At 46.8% G+C, this 21,484-nt stretch overlaps 1 protein-coding gene across 1 annotated transcript in view; it reads right to left on the bottom strand.

The window, feature by feature from the left end:
• Nucleotides 1-14,377: 14,377 nt before the first annotated feature.
• The window catches only part of LOC112607781 (ankyrin repeat domain-containing protein 18A-like), a 69,264-nt gene continuing 62,157 nt past the window's right edge, over nt 14,378-21,484 (bottom strand). The window contains 5 exon segments of the mRNA XM_025358896.1: nt 14,378-14,653; nt 14,807-14,902; nt 16,515-16,603; nt 17,413-17,466; nt 18,629-18,674. Of these exon segments, the coding sequence (XP_025214681.1) occupies nt 14,378-14,653; nt 14,807-14,902; nt 16,515-16,603; nt 17,413-17,466; nt 18,629-18,674 (561 nt within the window).

Below are 21,484 nucleotides of genomic sequence, written 5' to 3'. Positions count from 1 at the left end.
GGCTCTACCCCTTCAGGAAATAGGACCCCCAGATGACACAGGAATCCCCAGGCTCCAGTACTGACCATTCTCCACCAGTGATCTGTATAACTGGAAGACTCAGAGTGCTCGGTTTTCAGACAACCCCAAAGATTTACTGGCTTTACTGGATAGTGTCATGTTCACCCACCAGCCCACTTAGGATGATTGCCAGCAGCTCCTCCGAATCTTGTTTACCACAGAAGAGCGAGAGAGAATACAGGTAGAAGCTAGAAAGCTGGTCCCAGGGGACGACGGTCAACCGACTGCCAACCCCGACCTCATAAACGCGACCTTTCCTCTGACCAGGCCGGCGTGGAACTACAACATGGCAGAAAGTAGAGGACGGCTACACCTTTATTGCCAGACTCTAATGGCAGGTCTCCGGGCAGCTGCTCGCAAGCCCACTAATTTAGCTAAAGTATATTCTATTCTGCAAGGAAAGACAGAGAGCCCAGCCACCTACTTAGAAAGATTAATGGAAGCTTTTAGACAGTACAATAGATAGACAGTATCTATCCCCATAGATCCAGAGGCTCCAGGAAGTCAGGCAGCTGTTGTAATGTCTTTTGTAAATCAGGCAGCCCCAGATATTAAAAGAAAACTCCAGAAATTAGAAGACTTAGAAAGAAAGCGGATTCAAGACCTCCTTCAGATAGCCCAGCAGGTTTACAATAACAGAGATACTCCAGAGGAAAGGCAATTTAAGGCCACTGAAAAAATGACCAAGGTCCTGGCAGCAGTGGTACAGAAAGAGCATCTACCGCCAGAGTACACCCAACCTAGGCGGCCCCCCAGGCATGATAATCTGAGAAAAGACCAATGTGCCTACTGCAAGGAGGCTGGCCACTAAGTAAGAGACTGCCCCAAAAAGAAACAACGAAGACAGGGACCCCCTAGGTCTACACCCGTACTAGTCACTCAAGATGAAGACTAGGGAAGACGAGGTTCGGATCCCCTCCCCGAACCTAAGGTAACTTTGCAAGTGGAGGGGTCCCCAGTCCAGTTCTTGGTCGATACAGGAGCACAGCACTCAGTCTTAGTTAAAACTAATAGGAAATTATCCTCCAAGTCCTCGTAGGTACAAGGGGCCACAGGAGTTAAGAAATACCCATAGACAACACAAAGAACAGTAAACCTCGGAGCCAAGAATGTAACCCATTCTTTCCTGGTCATCCCTGAGAGCCCCTGTCCCCTATTAAGGAAAGACCTGCTAACTAAAATAGGAGCACAGATCCATTTCCTCCCTGAGGGGCCGGTCGTGACCAGCTTCCACAATCGGCCCGTGTCCGTCCTGACTATAACCCTAGAAGATGAGTACTGGCTCCAGCAGGAGCGAGCGGCCCCTGACCAGGACACAGCAACCTGGCTCCAGCAATATCCAGAAGCTTAGGCGGAAACGGGGGGCTTAGGACTAGCAAAACACCGTCCTGCCTTGTTTGTTAAACTTAAGCCTAGGACAGACCCTGTGTGGGTACGCCAATACCCGATGCCCCTAGAGGCCAAGAAAGGAATTGCCCCGCATATCCGCCGGCTCCTTGACCAAAGGGTCCTTCGCCCATGTCACTCGCCCTGGAATACTCCATTGTTGCCGGTATGAAAACCTAATAGTAGAGAATACAGACCTGTACAAGACTTAAGAGAAATCAATAAGAGGGTTGTGGACATACATCCAACTGTGCCTAACCCGTATACCCTCCTGAGTACCTTAAACCCTAAACATCAATGGTACACTGTTTTAGATTTGAAAGATGCTTTCTTCAGTTTGCCTTTAGCCCCTCAGAGCCAAAAGCTCTTCGCCTTCGAGTGGAATGACCCTGATAGGGGCATAAGTGGCCAACTGACATGGACCAGGCTGCCACAGGGATTTAAAAACTCTCCTACCCTGTTCGATGAGGCCCTCCATGAAGACCTAGGTGAGTACCGACGCAAACACCCTGAAATAACTTTACTACAGTATGTTGATGATCTCCTGATTGCTGCTGAGACCCAAGAAGCTTGCATCCAAGGGACCAAAGGTCTCTTACAAGCTCTGGGGAATCTAGGCTACCGAGCCTCGGCAAAGAAAGCTCAAATCTGTAAGCCAGAGGTAACATATCTAGGGTACCTGCTTAAAGAAAGGCAGCGCTGGTTAACAGACGCCCGGAAACAAACTGTTCTGCAGATCCCCAGGCCACAATCCACCCGACAAGTGAAGGAATTCCTGAGGTCGGCGGGATTTTGCAGACTATAGATACCTAGGTTCGCAGAACTGGCTAAACCCTTGTATCAGGCAACCCGGGGGCAGCAGCCATTTAATTGAACAGATGAAGCCGAGTCGGCTTTCCAACAGATTAAAACCGCCTTACTCTCTGCGCCTGCACTAGGGCTACCTGATGTTACCAAGCCCTTCCACCTATATGTGGACGAGAATACAGGTGTCGCCAAGGCGGTAATAACTCAGAACTTAGGCCCCTGGCAGAGGCCAGTTGCCTACCTGTCAAAGAAGTTAGACCCAGTGGCTGCCAGGTGGCCCCCTTGTCTCCGAATGATTGCGGCCACGGCTCTGATGGTGCAAGATGCTGATAAACTTGTCATAGGACAAGAATTGCGGGTCGTTACTCCACATGCCATCGAAGGTGTACTCAAACAGCCACCTAATCGATAGATAAGTAACGCCCGGCTCACCCACTACCAAGGACTACTACTAAATCCTCTCAGGATAACTTTCCTGCCCCCAATGACCTTAAACCCTGCCTCGCTGCTGCCCAACCTGGACCTGGACGCCCCACTCCATGACTGCACCGAGATACTAGCTCAGGTGCACGGAGTTCGAGAAGACCTGCAGGACCGCCCACTTCCTGACGCCGACCTCGTTTAGTTCACTGATAGGAGCAGCTTCATGCATCAAGGCCAGAGGTACGCTGGAGCGGCAGTGACTTCAGAGACTGAGGTAATCTGGGCGGAACCCCTGCCCCCGGGGACATCGGCCCAGAAGGCCGAACTGATAGCTCTCACCCAAGCTCTTACCTTAAGGGCGGGGAAGAAGCTGACAGTATATACAGACAGCCGATATGCTTTTGCAACGGCGCATATACATAAGGCCATTTACAGGGAGCGAAAGTTACTGAAGGCTGAAGGAAAAGAGATAAAAAACAAGCAAGAGATCCTAGCCCTGCTAACAGCCCTATGGAGGCCAGAAAAGTTAGCCATTGTGCATTGCCCAGGGCATCAGAAACCAACTACTCCAACTGCTCAAGGCAACTTTCTGGCAGACCAAACTGCAAGGAATGTGGCAAAGGCTCCCAGCCAACTCCTTACACTCCAGCTCCCTGACCCGGGCCCCTGGGACTTGCCATATTTCCCTGAATATTCAGAACAAGATCTCCAGTGGATTGACAAACTTCCCCTGAAACAAATCCAGAATAGGTAGTGGACTGATACTAATGACCAAACCATCCTACCAGAAAAATTAGGACAACAGGTGTTAGAACACATCCACCGAACCACCCACCTGGGGGCCCGGCGGATGATAGACCTGATCAGACGCTCCAAGCTCAAAATCAGACATATAGCTGAGACGGCCAGCAGTATCGTGACAAGTTGCAAAGTCTGCCAGCTTAACAACGCATACCCCCAATCTCAAGCTGCAACAGGAACAAGGCTCAGAGGAACCAGGCCTGGTATCTACTGGGAAGTAGATTTTACTGAAATAAAGCCAGGAAAGTACGGGTACTGGTACTTACTTGTCTTTGTAGATACTTTTTCAAGGTGGACTGAAGCATTCCCAACCAAAAGAGAAACTGCTCAGGTCGTAGCAAAGAAAATTCTGGAAGATATCCTTCCCAGGTATGGCTTCCCCGTCCAGATAAGGCCAGATAATAGGCCCGCTTTCGTCGCTAAGGTAAGTCAGGATTTGGCTTCCATCCTTAAGGCAAATTAGAAACTCCATTGCGCTTACAGGCCCCAGAGTTCAGGACAGGTAGAAAGGATGAATCGGACCTTAAAAGAGACCTTAACTAAATTGACTATGGAGACTGGTGCTAATTAGGTAGTCCTTCTCCCCTACGCTCTGTTCCAGGCCCGTAATACCCCTTACAGACTAGGCCTTACCCCTTATGAAATCATGTATAGTAGACCCCCACCCCTAGTTCCCAGCCTAAAAGATAATCTGCTCAAGTCTGAAACAGAAAATGTCTCTGAACTCTTATTTTCCCTACAAGCCTTGCAGAAAATTCATCAAGAAATCTGGCCCAAGCTGAAGGAACTATATGAGACCGGTCCCCCGCCGACACCCCATCCGTACCAGCCGGGAGACTGGGTCCTGGTCAAGCGACACCGGCAAGAGACCCTAGAACCCAGGTGGAAAGGACCACTCCAGGTACTCCTAACCACACCCACCGCCCTAAAGGTAGAAGGCATCGCGTCGTGGATCCACTACACCCACGTCAAGCCGGTGGACCCAACCTCCGACCTCCTGGGACCAATCACGGCAGCGGCTGAAGCACCGGACACGTGGACTGTAGACAGAGCTAAGAACAACCCCTTAAAACTCACCCTGCGCCGACAGCATAGCTCACTGCAAACATGCAGTTAGGTAGTCTGACTCTAACGTTAGTCGCCCTAGTGGCTGCTGGGGAAAACATAAAGCCAGCTCCTAATCCCTTTGTCTGGAGATTCTGGCTTTATGAAAACCAAACCCACCCTAGGCAACCTCATAAGCCCAGGAAATTAGTGGCCAGTGCAGATTGCCCCTCCTCAAGGTGCAATAGCCCAATTTTACTAAATTTTACCGATTTCCCAATAGCCACACCAGTGGCACCAATAATATGCTTCGAGTATGATCAGACTCAATACAATTGTAAGCACTATTGGTGGCACCAAAGTGCTGGCTGCCCTTATAACTATTGTATCGTCCATAAATACCAATGGTGAGGTGGAAAAGAACAGATAAACCCCAGATGGCCCTTCCATCGTAGACGAGATGGAGACCTTTCATATACATGGATAGTTAAAGACCCCTGGAACTCCCACTAGACCACGCCTCAACACAGGGCTGTATACTACTCCTCCGCCTCCACATGGCCTAGTAGTCACCTCTATCTGTGGCGGGGTCTAGTGCAGGTACGGCCCCTGGTCCATGGAAATATCCAGCGACAAGAAAACCGCCTGACACAAGATTTACATCCTTTTTCCTGGTTAAAATTATTGCAAGAAGGATTAGAACTTGCTAACCTTACAGGACTTCACAGCCTGTCTGGCTGCTTTCTGTGTGCCACTCTAAGGCGTCCACCGCTAACCGCTGTCCCCCTGCCATGAGGATCCTCTACCTCTGCCCAAGCTAACAACCACCGCAACCTCTCATATGCCCCTATCCCTAACGTGCCACTATACCTAAACCCCAGCCAAGAAAAGTTTCCCTACTGTTTCTCAAGAACTAATTCCAGCCTCTGCAGCATCACTGCAACGCCCCCTAATATCACCTTAAAGGCTCCGTCAGGCATATTCTTCTGGTGTAATGGAACATTATCTAAAAACCTATCGAGCCCCTCTGTTACCAACCTACTGTGTCTTCCTGTCACATTAGTTCCCCGGTTGACTCTACTTACTGCCGGCGAGTTCCTAAGGTATACCGGTAACTGGACTAGTGCTGTTATTCACCCAGTCCCCAGACTAAGACCTGCACGAGCCATATTTCTCCCCCTCATTGCAGGAATCTCCCTCACCGCATCCTTCGTGGCAGCCGGACTGGCGGGGGGGAGCCTTAGGTCACACCCTCATAGAAAGTAACAAGCTGTACCAACAATTTGCCGTTGCTATGGAGGAGTCAGCTGAGTCCCTTGCCTCCCTCCAGTGGCAGCTCACGTCCCTAGCACAGGTAACCTTGCAGAACCGGAGGGCCTTAGACCTACTCACTGCTGAAAAAAGAGGTACGTGTATGTTCCTAAAGGAAGACTGTTGTTTCTACATAAATGAATCAGGACTTGTGGAGGACCGGGTCCAACAGTTACGCAAGTTAAGCACAGAAGTAAGAACACGGCAGTTTGCTTCAGCTGTAGACCAATAGTAGAACTCATCTATGTTTTCTCTGTTAGCCCCCTTCCTTGGACCCCTGCTGAGTCTTCTATTTCTGCTTACTGTAGGACCTTGTGTTGTTAACAGAATTTTGCAGTTCGTTAGAGAAAGGTTTGACACTGTACAACTCATGGTCCTCAGAGCCCAATACCAACCTGTAAACGCTGAAACAGAATAAGACTTGTAAGACCCAAGATTGGCTCTAGAGATACCTGAAAAGAAAGGAGGAATGAGAGGAGCCGGGCACATTCCTCAGCCCCGGGCTCAAAACAAACGAGCCCAGTACAAACACATCCCATCCTCCCATCCCACCACATATCGCCATATATCTCTCAAACTTCCTGAGCCCAGTACAAACACATCCCATCCTCCCATCCCACCACATATCTCTCAAACTTCCTGAGCCCAGTACAAACACCACCTGGAAGGTCTCCGATAAGGAGACAGCCGTTCAAGGTTTTACTGAAAGCGCGGGAACCGAAAGAATTCCTTTGTTCCCCTGTAAGTTTTGGGCTCTAAAAAAGCAAGCACTCGCATTGTTCGGGGCCCTCTTGTATGCTGTGTAATGGAGGGACCAGGTTCGAACTTGTCGTAAAGATCCTTGCCGCTTGGCTTTGACTCTGGACTCTGGTGGTCTTCTTTGGGGAACAGAGGGTTTGGGCATAACAGTTTCACAGATCTCCAGGGCAAGGTCACCCTGCAGCCACGTTCCTTGCTACAGCAAAACAAAAGTAACCTTGGTTTCTGTTCCCAGTAAGTTCCTAGTTTTCATCTGAGACCTCATAAGCCTGGCCTTCACTGTCCCTCCTTCTGTCAGCATTTTAATCACAACTGTTTAACAAGTCTCTACAATGGTCCAAACTTTCCCTCATCTTCCTGTCTTCTTTCAAGCCCTCCAAACTCTCCAACCTCCGGCTGTTAGCCACTTCTGAACTTGCTTTTACATTTTCAGCTATCTTTGTCACAGCCTGGCAATGTAGAAGGAAAAAAAAGTCCATTTTCAGGGGCAAACTTCAAGAAGTATTCAGATACTTGCATTAAAAAGAAGACCAGTATTATTAATAGCCAACACGATGTGGAAAAGTAATTGAAGGCATTTCATAGCTTCACTTTGCAGTACTAATTTACTGTATGATCATAACAAAAGGGGTTTAGTTGGCTCATGGTTCTGTAGGCTGTAAAGAAAGCATGTAACTTCTGCTTCTGGGAGGACTCAGGAAGCCTCCCCATCATACCAGAAGGACAAGCAGCAATAAAATGTTGCATATGGCAGGAGTAGGAGCAAGAGAGAGAGAGGAAAGAGGTGTCACACCCTGTTATACAACCAGATCTCATGAGAACTCAATATCACAAGGTCAGCATCAAGAAGATAGAGCTTAACCATTGGTGAAGGATCTGCCACCCAACACACCTCCACCCCCTACTGTTTCTAGGCAGAAGCCTGATGCAGAGGCAGAGCCTCTTGGAAAATCCCTACTAGGGCAGTGCAGAAGGAAAAGATGGGCTTGGAGCCCCTAGGCAGGAGGCCACCATCCTCCAGACCCCAGATTCAGAAACCCACCAACAGCTTGCACCCTCAGTATGGAAAAGCTACAGACACTCAACACCAGCCCAGCCCATGAGAGTAGCCATGGGGGCTAAAGCCTGCAAAGCCACAGTGCACTGTCCTAGTAGAGGTTTTCCATGAGCCTCTGCCTCTGCAGCAGGTTACTCCACCTTCCTACTACCCCCGACCCTCACACCACCCTACGGCCAGCCTACTCCTTCCCACCCTCCCCACCCCTTTCTCCTTACACCCCAACCACCTACCATCCATGATTAAATCACCTCCCACCAGGCTTCACCTCCAAAATTTGCGATTACAATTCCACATTTTTCTAGGGAAACACAGCCAAACCATATTATTCCGACCTTGACCCTTTCAAATCTCATGTCCTTCTCACAGGGTAAAATACAATCATGCCTTTTCAAAAGTTTCCAAAAGCCTTAACTCATTCCAGCATTAACTCAAATATAAAAAGTTCAAAGTCTCATTTGATACAAGGCTACAGTCTCTTTTGCCTATGAGTCCCTGAAGTTAAAATGGAGTGCTTTTCTTTCAAGGTACAATGATGGTACAGTTATTGGGTAAGATTTCTCAATCCAAAGGGAAGAAATTTCCCAGAAAACTAACACAAATGGGACCACAGGCCCAATGCACATCCAAAACCCGGCAGACCAGTATTCATTCAATCCCACAGCTAAAAAATCATGAAGGGAACTATCAGGACAGCATTAAGGAGATGGTGTTTAACCATTTGTGAAGGATCTGCCCCCCACCCCTGCCTTTCACTCCCAACCCCACCATAATTCCCCTTAATTTACCCCATCATCCCTCCTTCCAACCTCCACTCTCCACCATGATTAAATCACCTTCCACCAGCCCCCACCTTTAACATTTCCCATTACAATTCCACATGAGTTTTGGTAGGGACACAAGGCCAAATCATATTATTCTGTCCCTGCCCCTGCAAATCTCATGTCTTTCTCACATTGCAAAATACAATGATGCCTTCCCTACAGTTCCCCAAATCTTAACTCACTCCAGCAAATGTCCAAAGCCCAAAGTTTCATCTGAGACCAGCATACAGTCCCTTCTGCCCATGAGCGTCTGAATTATAAAGCAAGTTAACTACTTCCAATGTACAATGATTGTACAGGCAATGGGTAAGCATTCCCAGCCAATAGAATAAAAATGCCAGAACGAAAAACAAACACCAATGGGACTCACAGGATACATGAACGTCCAAAACCCAACAGGCCATTCAATCCTACAGCTCCAAAATCATCCTTTTGGAATCCTTGTCCCACATCCAGGGCACAGGGGTGTGAGGGCTGGGCTCCCAAGGCTTTGGGCAGGTCTCTACCTGTGGGTTTGCAGTGATCAGCCCCTGCGACTGCCCTCATGGACAGGGCTGGTGTTGAGTGCAGCTTTTCCACACTGAGGGGGCAAGCTGTTGGTGAGTTTATGAATCTGGGGTTTGGAGGATGGTGCCTCCCTGTGTGAGGGCTTCAACCCAATACGTCCCTTCTTTGCTGCCCTAGTAAAGATTTCCCATGAAGCTCTGCCTCTTGGAAAGGTTTCTGCCTGGACACCCAGGCTTTTCAGTACATCCTCTGGAGTCTAGACGCAGGCTCTTAAGCCTCTAGTCTCTTGTTCTGTGCACTACTATGTGGAAGCCATCAAGGCTTGGAGCCAACTGTGAAGCAGTGACCCAAGCTGTACTGGTGTATCTTTCAGCCATGGCTGGCCCTGGAGCTGCAGGGATGCAGGCAGCAGTGTCCTGATGATGGCCGCAGCAGTGAGGCCATGGAGCTGGCCCAGAAAATCATTCTTCTCTCCTCTGCGCCAGGGCCTGTGACAGCAAGGGCTGCTGCAAAAGTCTCTGAAATGCCATCAAGGCCTTTTCCCCATTATCTTGGTTATTTGCACTGGGCTCTTTTTTATGCAAATACTCTAAGTGTTCCCTAATTTTCCTCCTGAAAATCAGCTTTATTTTTGACCATTTGGCTAGGCTGCAAATTTTTAAAATTTTTGAGCTCTGCTTCTCATTTAAATAGAAGTTGCAACTTGAGGTCATTTCTTAGGTTGCACACAAGAACACAGGCTATTTGACTCAGACAGGACACCTCTTGAGCTATGCTGCCTAGATGTTCATTCCACCAGATACATCCTAAATGATCACCCCCAAGTTCATAGTTTCACAGATCTCCAGGGCAGGGTCATGGTGCAGCCACATTCTTTGCTAAGGTCAATCAAATGTAACCTTGGCTCCTGTTCACAGGAAATTCCTCATTTTCATCTGAGACCTTTTAAGTCCGGCCTTCACTGACCATCCTTCTGTCAACCCTCTCATCACAAGTATTTAACAATTCTTTTCAGTGGTCCAAACTTTTCCTCATCTTGCTGTCTTCTAAGTGTTCCCAACTTTCCCGACTTCTGTCTTTTACCCACTTCTGAACCTGCGTCTACATTCTCAGCTATCTTTGTCACAGACTGGTAATGTGTAAAAGAAGAAAAGTCCATTTTCAGGGGAAAATTCACGAAGGCTTCAGATATTTTCATGAAAAGAAGCTGAGTGCTGGTTGCCAGGACAATGGGGAAAAGGCCTTGAAGGCATTTCATAACTCCATTTCACAGCAGTAATTTTGTGTATAATCATAAAGAAAAGAGGTTTAATTGGCTCACGGTTCTGCAGGCTTTAAAGGAAGCATAGTGGCTTCTGCTTCTAGGAGGACTCAGGAAGCCTCCCAATCATACCAGAAGGCCAAGGGGCACAGAGATGCTTCATATGGCAGGAGTAGGAGCAAGACTGAGAGAGGAAAGAGGTCCCATACCTTGTTATACAACAAGATCTCATGAGAACTCAGTATCACAAGGTCAGCATTAAGAAGATGGTGCTTAACCACTGGTGAAGGATCTACCCCACCAACCTCACTTCCACCACCCACTGTTTCCAGGCAGAAGCCTGCTGCACAGGCAGAGCCAGATTCATAGACCCAACAACAGCTTGCACCCTCACTATGGAAAAGCTACAGGCACTCAACACTAGCCCAGTCCATGAGAGCAACTGTGGGGACTAAAACCTGCAAAGTCACAGGTGCACTGCCCTAGCAGTTTTCCATGAGGCCGTGCCTCGGAAGCAGGCAACTCCCCACTCCCACTACACTCCACCCTTCCACCACCCTACAGCCAGCCTACTCCTCTCCACCCTACCCACCTCTTTTTCCTTCCACCACTACCCACCTTCCATCCATGATTAAATCACTCCCACCAGGCCCTCATCCTTCTGTCATTCTCTAATCCCTCCAAACCATCCCAATCTCTGTTTGCTACCCACTTTCAACCTGCTCCTACTTTTTCAGGTATCTCTATAGCAGGTTGGCTATGTAGCAATAACACAAAACTCGATTTAAGGGGGAACATTCAAGAAGACTTCAGAAATTTGCATATAAAGAAGTCCTGTGCTAATAGCCAAGACAAATGGAAAAAGGCCTTGAAGACATTTCACAGCTCCTCTCTGCAGTTCTAATTTTCTGTATTATCATAAATAAAAGAGGTTTAACTGACTCGGGATTCTGCAGGCTGTGAAGGAAGCATAGTGTCTTTTGTTTCTGGGAGGAGTCAGGGAGCCTCCTAATTATACCAGAAGGCCAAGGGACAATGAGCTGTCTCCCATGGCAGGAGTAGGAGCAAGACAGAGGAAAGAGGTTCCACAGCCTGTTAAACAGCCAGATCACATGAGAACTCACTCACTGTCAAGAGGACAGCATCAAGGGGATGGTCCTTTATCATTTGTGAAGGATCTACCCGCACCATTTTATGACTAAATCTTTTTCCACCTAGGCCCTGCCTCTAACATTAGGGAGTATAATTCCACATGGGTTTTTGTAGGGACACAGAGACAAACCATATTATTCTGTCCCTGACCCTACAAATGTCATGTCCTTTTCACATTGTAAAATACAATCATGCCTTGCCAGCATGAGTCTTAACTCATTTAAGCATTAACTCGTTTCAGCATTCACTCAAACTTACAAAGTCCAAAGTTTCATCTGAGTCAAGGCTATGAGCCTCTGAAATAAAAAGCAAGTTCACTGCTTCTAAGGTACAATGACGGTGCAGGCATTGTGTAAGCTTTCCATATCCAAAAGGAAGACATTTCCCAGAAAGCTTCTTATTTCTATCTGAGGCCTCCTCAGCCTGGCCCTCACGGTCCATGTTTCTGTCAGGATTTTTGTCACAACCATTTAACCAGTCTCTAAGATGGTCCAAACATTTTCTCATCTATCTGTCTTCTTTTGAGCCTCCAAACTCTTCCAACCTCTGTCCATTGCCTAGTTCCAAAACTGCTTCCACATTTTTAGGTATCTTTATAGCAATGCTCCAGTCCTCATTTGCCATTTTCTGTATGATTTATTTTGAAAAAGAGGTTTAATTAGCTCATGGTTCTGCAGGGTGGACAGGAAGCACAGTGGCTTCTGCTTCTGGGAGGCCTCAGAAACCTTTCAATCTTCGTGCAAGGAAAAGAGTGAGTTGTCTCACACGGCAAGAGGAAAACACACAGAGTAGGAACATGACACAGAGTTTTCAATGAACAGGTCTCATGAGAAGTCACTCATAATTGTGAGGACGGTAGCAATGGGATGCTGCTAAAGCATTCATGAGAACTTTGCCTTCAGGATTCAATCACCTTAGACCAGGATCCACCTTTCACATTAGGAAATATAATTCAACAAGAGATTTGGTGGGGACACATACTTGAATTGCATCATCAATCTTTGAATATAAAGACATCCACAGCAGGCTTTATCCAGCCAGCTTCTTTGAGACTCTTCACAGGGTTTGAGGTCTACAGCATATAAACTAAAATAGTCACACTTCAAAAGCAATAAAATAAGTGGTATCATTCTTTCAAAAATTACAATGGTAGTGTAGGCATTCATAGCCTGATTTAGTTCATGTTTGCTGCTCTTTCTATTCTATCACCATATTAACTCTTTCCTACACAATTCTATATTCAGCTGAGTTTCAGTTGAGAACAAAACCATCCTTGTCCTACCACCAATAGCTGGCACTAGCTCTTTGCTAGTGTTATTATTCTGCTGTAGAAACTATCCTTGAACTGGAAACAGTCCACAAAGGAGTATCTAGTCATTCAACACTATCAATTCCTGGGTGACTTTTTTGAAAACTAGTATCTCTTGTTGCAAGAAATACTGCATCTACGAGTCCATGTCTCTCATTTGAATTGGATGGAAGCAGTGAATTTCAGCCAAAGTGGCCACAAAAATCCTGTTCCTGTGATTCTGGCGTCATCAGCCTCTGCACCTCTGTCTTCCCTTCTGCCACATGTTGCCTGCTCTGCATGACTTTGGTAAGAGCTTCCTTGTGTATACGGATGATGTCCAGGATTTTGGTCTGGTGTCCCTGAGACAGCACTAACAGGTCCATGACTGGGTCCAGGTCCTGCCTGGGCTGATTGGCAAAGAGCCAATCAGTGTTGAAGGCATCTCTGGTGAAGTGATGGCCTGCTCCAGCTCCAAGACCTGGCCGAGGCTGAAGAACTGGCCACCTTCTGATGCTCTTTCTTAAAGCCCATCACCATCACCTGCTTGCATGTCAACTCATTGGCTGTGAAGTTGAGCTGAGTGCCCTGTTGTCCATCTTCCTGGTAAAGCACTCAAAGCCATCAATCTTGCTCTCTCACTTCTAAAGGTTGAGGGCCACCTTGGAGGTGGGCTCAGGGTCAGGAAGAAGCTAGAATTCACCATCTCATCCTTCTCAGCCTTCCTCTTGCCCTGTCTCCAGGCTGTCTCTTCAGCACTGGTGGGGCACATCAGGAAGTGATGGAAGATGTGGCACTGTGCCTGCACCCAGAAGCTGGCCGTGTGGTTCACCCACCAGACTGGGCCCTTTCTGTACTTGAGCATAGTCCTCCTCAAGATGGCTTGTGGTCTGCCTCTTGGCACCAAAGAAGCCCACAGTGCTGTAGGAGCCCTGATGCATGGACCGGAGCCCCGATGCATGGACCGGAGCCCCAAAGGCAGCGCACACCCTGCTCCTGAGCCTGCTGCTCATTTTCTCTATGTGGCTCCATTTGTAGCATAGTTGTTGCACTGAGGCCTGTGCGTGCCAGGCAAGGCCAAGCTGGCTCAAAGAGCAACCAGCCACCTCTGCAAGGGTGTGCCAGGAGCAGGTGGATCAGCCACCAACCTCACTCGCTGCCAGTCAGGGTAAATCAGTTATTCCTCCCTGGAGGTAGGGCCCCAGTGCCATCTGCTTTTCCTCAGGCCTCCGCTCCATCAGCCATCAGGTGGCAGCTACTCAGGCTGTGGGAACCTGGCCACCCCTGCTTCCTTAAGGGGGTGAGGTTGGTGGCTGGTCCACCTTCTCCAGGCACACCCTTGCAAAGGTGGCTGGTTTCTCTTTGACCCAGCTTGGCCTTGCCTGGCATGCACAGGCCCTGGGTACTGACAGGCTGCTCTGAGTGAGCTTGTCCTGTCTTGGGCCAAATTCTAAGTCTGGCCAGGGCCATAGAAGGCTGAGTCCCCTGGGTGGTAATCCTGGTTGCTGCTGGGGGCCCATGGTGCCCTTCGCCTCCCAGGGCGCAGGATGAGGCCCGACTGGGCCAGGACCCTTTAGGTATGGATCTTATTCCCCAGGAGGGGGCCTCTGTCCCACAGGTTGGGTGAGAAGATGTATGGCATGCTGCTGGCTGCCAGGGTTGTCGGGATGCCACGTTCACCTTTCCCTCCAGGGACATCAAAGTGACAAGCTTCCCCTTTGAGAACGACTTCCCAAGGCCCAGGAGCCATCTGGGGCTGCAGGGCAGCTGTCCACATGCTGCCCTGGCTTCTTCCATGTTGTGCTCATCACTACCCATCAAGGGGGGTCAGATGCAGGCACCATGCAGGGCAATTGTCTCTGGATCTGCTTCTTGGCTATCATGGAGCTAGACTGGGCCTGGTGATAGGGCCCTGATGGGGTTGTCCTGGTGGTCCTTGGGGTGGGGTCCAGAGGAGATGCAGAATGGAATTGCTGTGAGGATAAATAAGATGACTGTCAGCACAGAACAGGCACCTGGTGGGTGCTCAGGGATTACCCTCAGTAGCTGCCCAGAGGCCAAAACCACCCACCTGATAGCTACTGTCCCTAAGCCAGGAGGAAGAGAACAGAGCAGGTTCCACTCACCTGAGTCTGATCAGTCAGCTGTGCTGAGATGTGCCTTTCACCTAGAAAACAGTCCTTCACGCAGAGCCACTCACGGATACTGCTGTGTGTCTCTAACTGCTCCACAACACAGAGGCAATGGGGGCTCAGCAACAGTGACATCGTGGGGTGACACAACCCACTACAACTGGAGCCTGCTTGGGTCAAGAGGGCCCAGAGTCAGTGTCCTCTATCCACTGAACTGACATGTGTGCATGCAATGTGTTTGTGCATCTGTGTGTGTGTGTACATATGGGTGTGTTTGTTTGTCTTGCTTCTCTGGCCAGACCTAGCTGCTCCACTCACAGGTGCATCCAGGTCCTCATCACTGTCACCACCAGGGCACAGGGCCAGCATTAGAGCCTCCACAGGTGCTCCCCAATCTCTGCCCTCCCCACGGAAGGTGGTCCTGGGAATGCAGACAGAGGAGGGGTGCCGGACAGAGCAGAAAGGGCTGGCACCCTCTCTAGGTGGAACCCAGGTCAAGTGTAAAGTTCTAGGTCTGTCAAGCAGTGTGGATTCAACATATCTTCTCACGTACTCTTTCTAGCAACCCTCCAAGGTGCCCTGACCCAGCTTCCCTACAGATGGAGGCAAGGAGGATCCACAGACAAACCCCTTGCCTAAGGTCACACAGCGGCCAATTGGCCAGGTTCCTACTGACCAGGCACCCTTAACCAGGTACCCACTGACGAGGCCCCTAATGACCACTCCTCCATTGACCAGGTCCCACTGACCAAGTCCACACTGACCATGTCTCCATAACCAGGCCCCCATTAATAGGCCTCATGGACCAGACCCCACTGACCAATTTCCCACTGACTTGGTTCCCACTGACAAGACCACAATTTACCAGGTTGCTGCTAATCCCACCTCCACTGAACAATTCTCCATGGATCAGTCCCTAGCTGACGGAGCCCCCTCTGACCAGGCCCTCACTGACCAGGCTTCAAGCCACTAAGGCCCCACACTGACCATGCCCCTAGTATACTGAATAGACCCCATCAATTGTTTACGTTCCAGCAGTTCAGGTTCCATGAATAAGGCCACCACTGACCAGGTCCCCACTGACTAGGCTTCCAATGACTAGGTCACCAGGTTCCCACTGGTAAGGCCTTCACTAAGGAAGCTGCCACTAACCTGGTCCCTGCTGATCAGGTCCCAACTGACCAGGTCCTGATGACCAGGTCATCTCTGACCATGGTCCACTGATGAGGTCCTTGAGCAGCTGTGTTCAAAGTCTCATTACAATGCCCCCATCAGCCCACAGACCCTCCCGCCCTGTATGTGTGCCCAGAGGTCAGGCACTGGGGGTTTTCTTGGGCCCCAAGGCCTCTCCTCCAAGACACAGGGAGAGACAGTCAGCCTCAGGCTCCAGGTGCCCAGCTTCATATTCACCCCTCAAGGCACTCTGGGTCCATCTCAAAGGAGACAGTGAGGTGGCCTGGCACTGCCTGGACACGCCATCTATCCTATTCCAGAGTGTCAGAGTGCGAGGAAGGGAGAGACATTTGGCAGAGGAGACACCCTGTGCTGCTGGGTCTCCCAGGGCCCACCTCGCAGAGCCCCAATCTAGAGACACAGCACAGAGGCTGCAGGGAGACTAATCCAGAACCCTTGAGGCTGAGCCAGGGACCACGTCAGGACTGTCCCCAGATAGCCAGAAGGCCCTTCGCTAGTTTCTTGGTACCTTAGTGGATGTAGCAACAGTTCTTCTGTTGGGGACTAGTGAGTGCATGCTGGGGAAGACTCACCTGTGCTTCCTCGGTGGCTCCAACTCTGCTTCTAAGAAAAATTACTCATTCTAGGGCTGAGGCAGAGAAAATACAAGATTAGTTTAGAACATCTTATGCCAGAAAGTAAAAAAGTGCTGACAGAGTAACGGGGACAAATAAGAAGGACATAAAGTCAGCTTGAAATGTCTACTCCTGGCCTAATCTTGGGGAATTGGAGCACCAGAATCATGAACTTTCCTTTCTCCTTTATTTACTCGTTTTATTTCTCCATGTAGAACGAAGAAGAGAATAAGAAAATAATCATCTGGCAACCATCACAGTAATACTTGTTCAAAGACAAGTCATCAGTGAAATGCTAAATCTAGTGGGTTTTGAGGAGTAACCAGTGTTTACAGAGCCTCAAAGTATCTCCACACAAAATACTGTTGAACTACAAAAAGAAAATCATAACATTAGTATGGATGAACCTGGCAGGTACTCCTTAAGTCTCCTACTATATGTAGTAATAAAAACTGTAAAATGAAAATAAGCCTTTGATGACCTTTACTAAAGTATCAATGATGACTTGGTTGTTTGGCTGTTTAAACAACTGACATTTGGGCAATTTGAGTATGCCAAACTCAATGGATCATTTGCAAGATCCACTTTAAAACTTAAGGAGGCGAAGAAACATCATTTAAAATACCATAAAAATTTTCATCATACATATGATATGAAACTGTTATATATTTATGAAAAACAATTAAAATTTCATGTAAATGGCCCAGTGATAAAGTTTTATGATCTTTTAAATCACACAACTTTTCTTTAAGATTTTCTGGTTAAATATCCTCTTCATTAGATGTGGCTTACCAGTGGATTCTAGAGAAGAAAGTAGACCGGAGCAAGTGCCCAACACATCAAAAGCTGGAAAGAAAAAGAAAGAATTATGTTCTTTACCTAAAACATTTCAGTTAACCAAGTGTAACTTTAAAATGTAAAGCATTGAGAACGTTATCAGAGTTAATAAGAATGAGGAATATGTATGTACAATTACAATACAAAACTACTATTAAATAATTTATACATGGCATTAATTCTAATTGTGGTTAAATATCACAGCTTTTTCATTCTTCATTCATGTACTCAACAGCCACATGCTAAGGTACTAGAACTAGCACTGGAATTACAAGATGAAGATGGCATGGTCCACCTCTCAACAGTCATATGCTATAACCTAAAAAACAGACAGGCAGGCAATGTCCATATAGAGTCACAGATACCATGACAGGTATACAGCAGGGCACTACTGAAACATACAGAAGGGACATCTATTTCACTTTTGTGTCAATATCATGGGCTTTCTGGTGGAGGAGATGCATAGGTTGATGCCTGAAGGACAAAGAAAAGCTTGCCAGATAGAGGAAAGAGGCGAAGGCAAAGAGCCTGATGTGAGAAAGAGCCCTGCAGAGTTCTACTCCGTCCACTTTGGTGCTAGAGCAAAGGGCAGAGTGCGGTAAGTGGCAAGAGACAAGGCTGAGTAACTAGACAATTACATTGACATGGGTGTTTTTATTTCATGTGAAAACTTTAGAACTTTTCCTGAGAACAGATGTAAGTCAATGACACAGTAAACGACAGGAGATTTAAAATATCACCTGTCAAGTGGCTGCTTATGAAGGGTTATTGCTCAGCTAAGTATTTCTAAGTGAGTCTGAGGTCTGTTGGCCTTCAGTCTGTACCAAAACCCTGAGAACCTGACGATGCCTTTGTTTTCTGAGAATCATTTCGGTGTGCTGGCTGACAGTTCCATGAGGATGGCAAAAGTGAAGAAATTGTAGAGTCAGTGAAAAAGAGATGGATACACTTCTTGGGAATTTTTTAAGGTATGTAACATGACGAATTAACAGTGCATAAGTATACTCTTCACTGTGAAAGTTTTTATTTTCACATCTTTCATTAGATGTGTGTAAGAAAAAGATACTGTACATAGTATCTACTAACCCACAATGAAAAGGAATGCCATTTGCTATTTACACTTTATTACTAAAATAAACCTAAATTTAATTAATAAATTTTGGCAACATACTTTTCTTTGTTTCTCTAATTATTTGTTCTACACAGTCCGGCTCCATCTAAAATAAGTTAAAAAAAATAATGTTTAAGTTAAACAGGAGACATTATCATGAGAATAAGATATCACTTACAAAATGTGGCCTTTAGAATTTTTAGTGACTAGACATAACATAAGTTTGCTTAGATAGAAAAATAATCACATAAGTAAAATTTCTACTTATTTTAAGTTTAGATAATAGAGGCTGTATCTGTGTAATGCTATTTAGAGTAATCTGACAAAAATAGATAATATTGGTGTATTGGATATACATAATTTTAGAAAGGCTGGTCACGGCGGCTCACACCTGTAATCCCAGCACTTTTGGAGGCAAAGGTGGGCAGATCACAAGGTCAAGAGATCGAGACCATCCTGGCCAACATGGTGAAACCCTGTCTCTACTAAAAATACAAAAATTAGCTGGGCATGTTGGCGCATGCCTGTAGTCCCAGCTACTCAGGCGGCTGAGGCAGGAAAATCACTCGAAGTCAGGAGGCGTAGATTGCAGTGAGCTGAGATTGTGCCACTGCACTCCAGTCTAGTGACAGAGTGAGACTCCATCTCAAAAGATAAAAAGAAAAAAAAGGTTAAACAATTAAAGTCTGGCCGGGCGCGGTGGCTCAAGCCTGTAATCCCAGCACTTTGGGAGGCCGAGGCGGGTGGATCACGAGGTCAGGAGATCGAGACCATCCTGGCTAACATGGTGAAACCCCGTCTCTACTAAAAATACAAAAAACTAGCCGGGCGTGGTGGCGGGCGCCTGTAGTCCCAGCTACTCGGAGGCTGAGGCAGGAGAATGGCGTGAACCTGAGAGGCGGAGCTTGCAGTGAGCCGAGATCGCGCCACTGCACTCCAGCCTGGGTGACACAGCGCGAGACTCTGTCTCAAAAAAAAAAAAAAAAAAAAAAAAAAAACAATTAAAGTCATATTTTGCAATGAATGCATTGCTTTGACATTCTTAGCAAAACTCTGCCCTTTATAAAAAGTTTAATCATTTTTTACGTCAATAAATTTTTTCTTAAAAAGAAATTTCTATTCTCTACTTATAGAAAAAATATTTTTATAGTACATTTTTCTTTTATTTTCTAGTTTGTATTCTAAATTAAAGTGGAACCTGTGTAAGTTTATTCCAAAGGTATATTGAGGGATGCTGAGGTTTAGAGTACAAGTGAACCCATCACACAGGTAGTGAGCATAGGACCCAAGAAGTAGTTTTTCAATCCTGGCCCACTCTGTGCCTCCCCGTTCTTATTTCCCAGTGTCTACTGTTCCCATGTTCACGCCAACGTACACCTAATGTGTAGCTCCCACATGTGAGTGAAAACAAGATATTTGGTTTCTGTTTCTGCATTAGTTTGCTTAAGAGAGTGGATTACAACTGTATCCATGTTGCTGCAAAGGACCTGATTTTGTTCTTTTCATGGCTGCATAGTATTCCATGGTATATATGGAATTTTCCAATCTACCTTGGATTTTCAATCTATGTTGGGTGCACCTGGATTGACTCCATGTCTTTCTATTGTGAACAGTGCTGCAATGAACATACATGTGAATGCATCTTTTTGTTACAATGATTTATTTTCCTTCAGGTATACCCCTAGTATAGTAATGGGGTTGCTGTGGGTGGGATTACAAGTGCCTGCCACCATGCCTGGCTAATTTTTGTAGTTTTAGGAGAGACGGGGTTTCCTCATGTTGGCTAGGCTGGTCTCCAACTCCTGGCCTCAGGTGATCCACCTGCTTTGGCCTCCCGAAATGCTGGGATTACAGGTGTGAGCGACCACACCTGGCCAAGCGCAAAGCTTTTAACAGAAAAATGGAAATGAACCTTTCAGTGTTTTGTTTATTTAATTCATAAAATGCACTTATTTTGGATTCTATTAAATAATAAATATCTATATGTGGTTAAGTGTTTTGTTGCCAGTCATTAGTCATTCACTTGTGATTATGGGTGGGAAGAGTTATGTTGATCCTTCTTAGTTCTTAATTTCCAAACTGCTCTCCATAGTAGCTGAATTAATTTACATTGCCACCAACAGTGTGTAAGTATTTCCTTTTCTATACAGCCTCCCTAACATCTGATTTTTTTGTTTGTTTGTTTGTTTGTTTTTGCTTTTTAACAGAAGTTATTCTGACTGGTGCGAGATGGTTTCTCATTGATGTTTTGCTTGGCATTTCTCTGAGGATTAGCAACGGTAAGCATTTGTTAACATGTTTGTTAGCCACTTCTATGTGTTCTTTTGAAAAGTGTCTGTTCATGTCATTTGCCCATGTTTAATGGGGTTATTTATTTTTTGCTAGTTGATTTGTTTAGGTTCCTTATGGATTCTGAATAACAGGCCTTTGCTGTGTGCATTGTGAGTGAATATTTTCTTCCATTCTTTAGGCTGTCTGTTTAATTAATCCCTTGATAGTTTCTCATGCTGTGCAGAAGCTCTTTAGCTTAATTAGATCAAACTTGTCAATTTTTGTTATTCTTGCAATTGCTTTTGAGGACCTAGCCATAAATTAAGTGACAAGTGCAATATCCAGAAGAGTGTTTCCTAAGTTTTCTTCCAGGATTTTTCTAGTCAGAGGATGTACTCTTAGGTAAGAAAAGTCAAAGTCTTTTTTTTTTTTGAGATGGAGTCTCCCTCTGTCACCCAGGCTGTAGTGCAGTGGCATGATCTTGGCTCACTGCAACCTCTGCCTCATGGGTTCAAGTAATTCTTCTGTCTCAGCGTCCTGAGTAGCTGGGATTACAAGTGCCTGCCACCACGCCTGGCTAATTTTTGTATTTTTATAGAGACGGGGTTTCATCATGTTGGCCAGGCTGGTCTTAAACTCCTGACC

The sequence above is a fragment of the Theropithecus gelada genome, chromosome 15, assembly GCF_003255815.1.
Source record: "Theropithecus gelada isolate Dixy chromosome 15, Tgel_1.0, whole genome shotgun sequence".
Taxonomy (NCBI): domain Eukaryota; kingdom Metazoa; phylum Chordata; class Mammalia; order Primates; family Cercopithecidae; genus Theropithecus; species Theropithecus gelada.
Note: the sequence above shows the minus strand (reverse complement) of the source record. Positions and strands in the feature narration are given on the sequence as shown.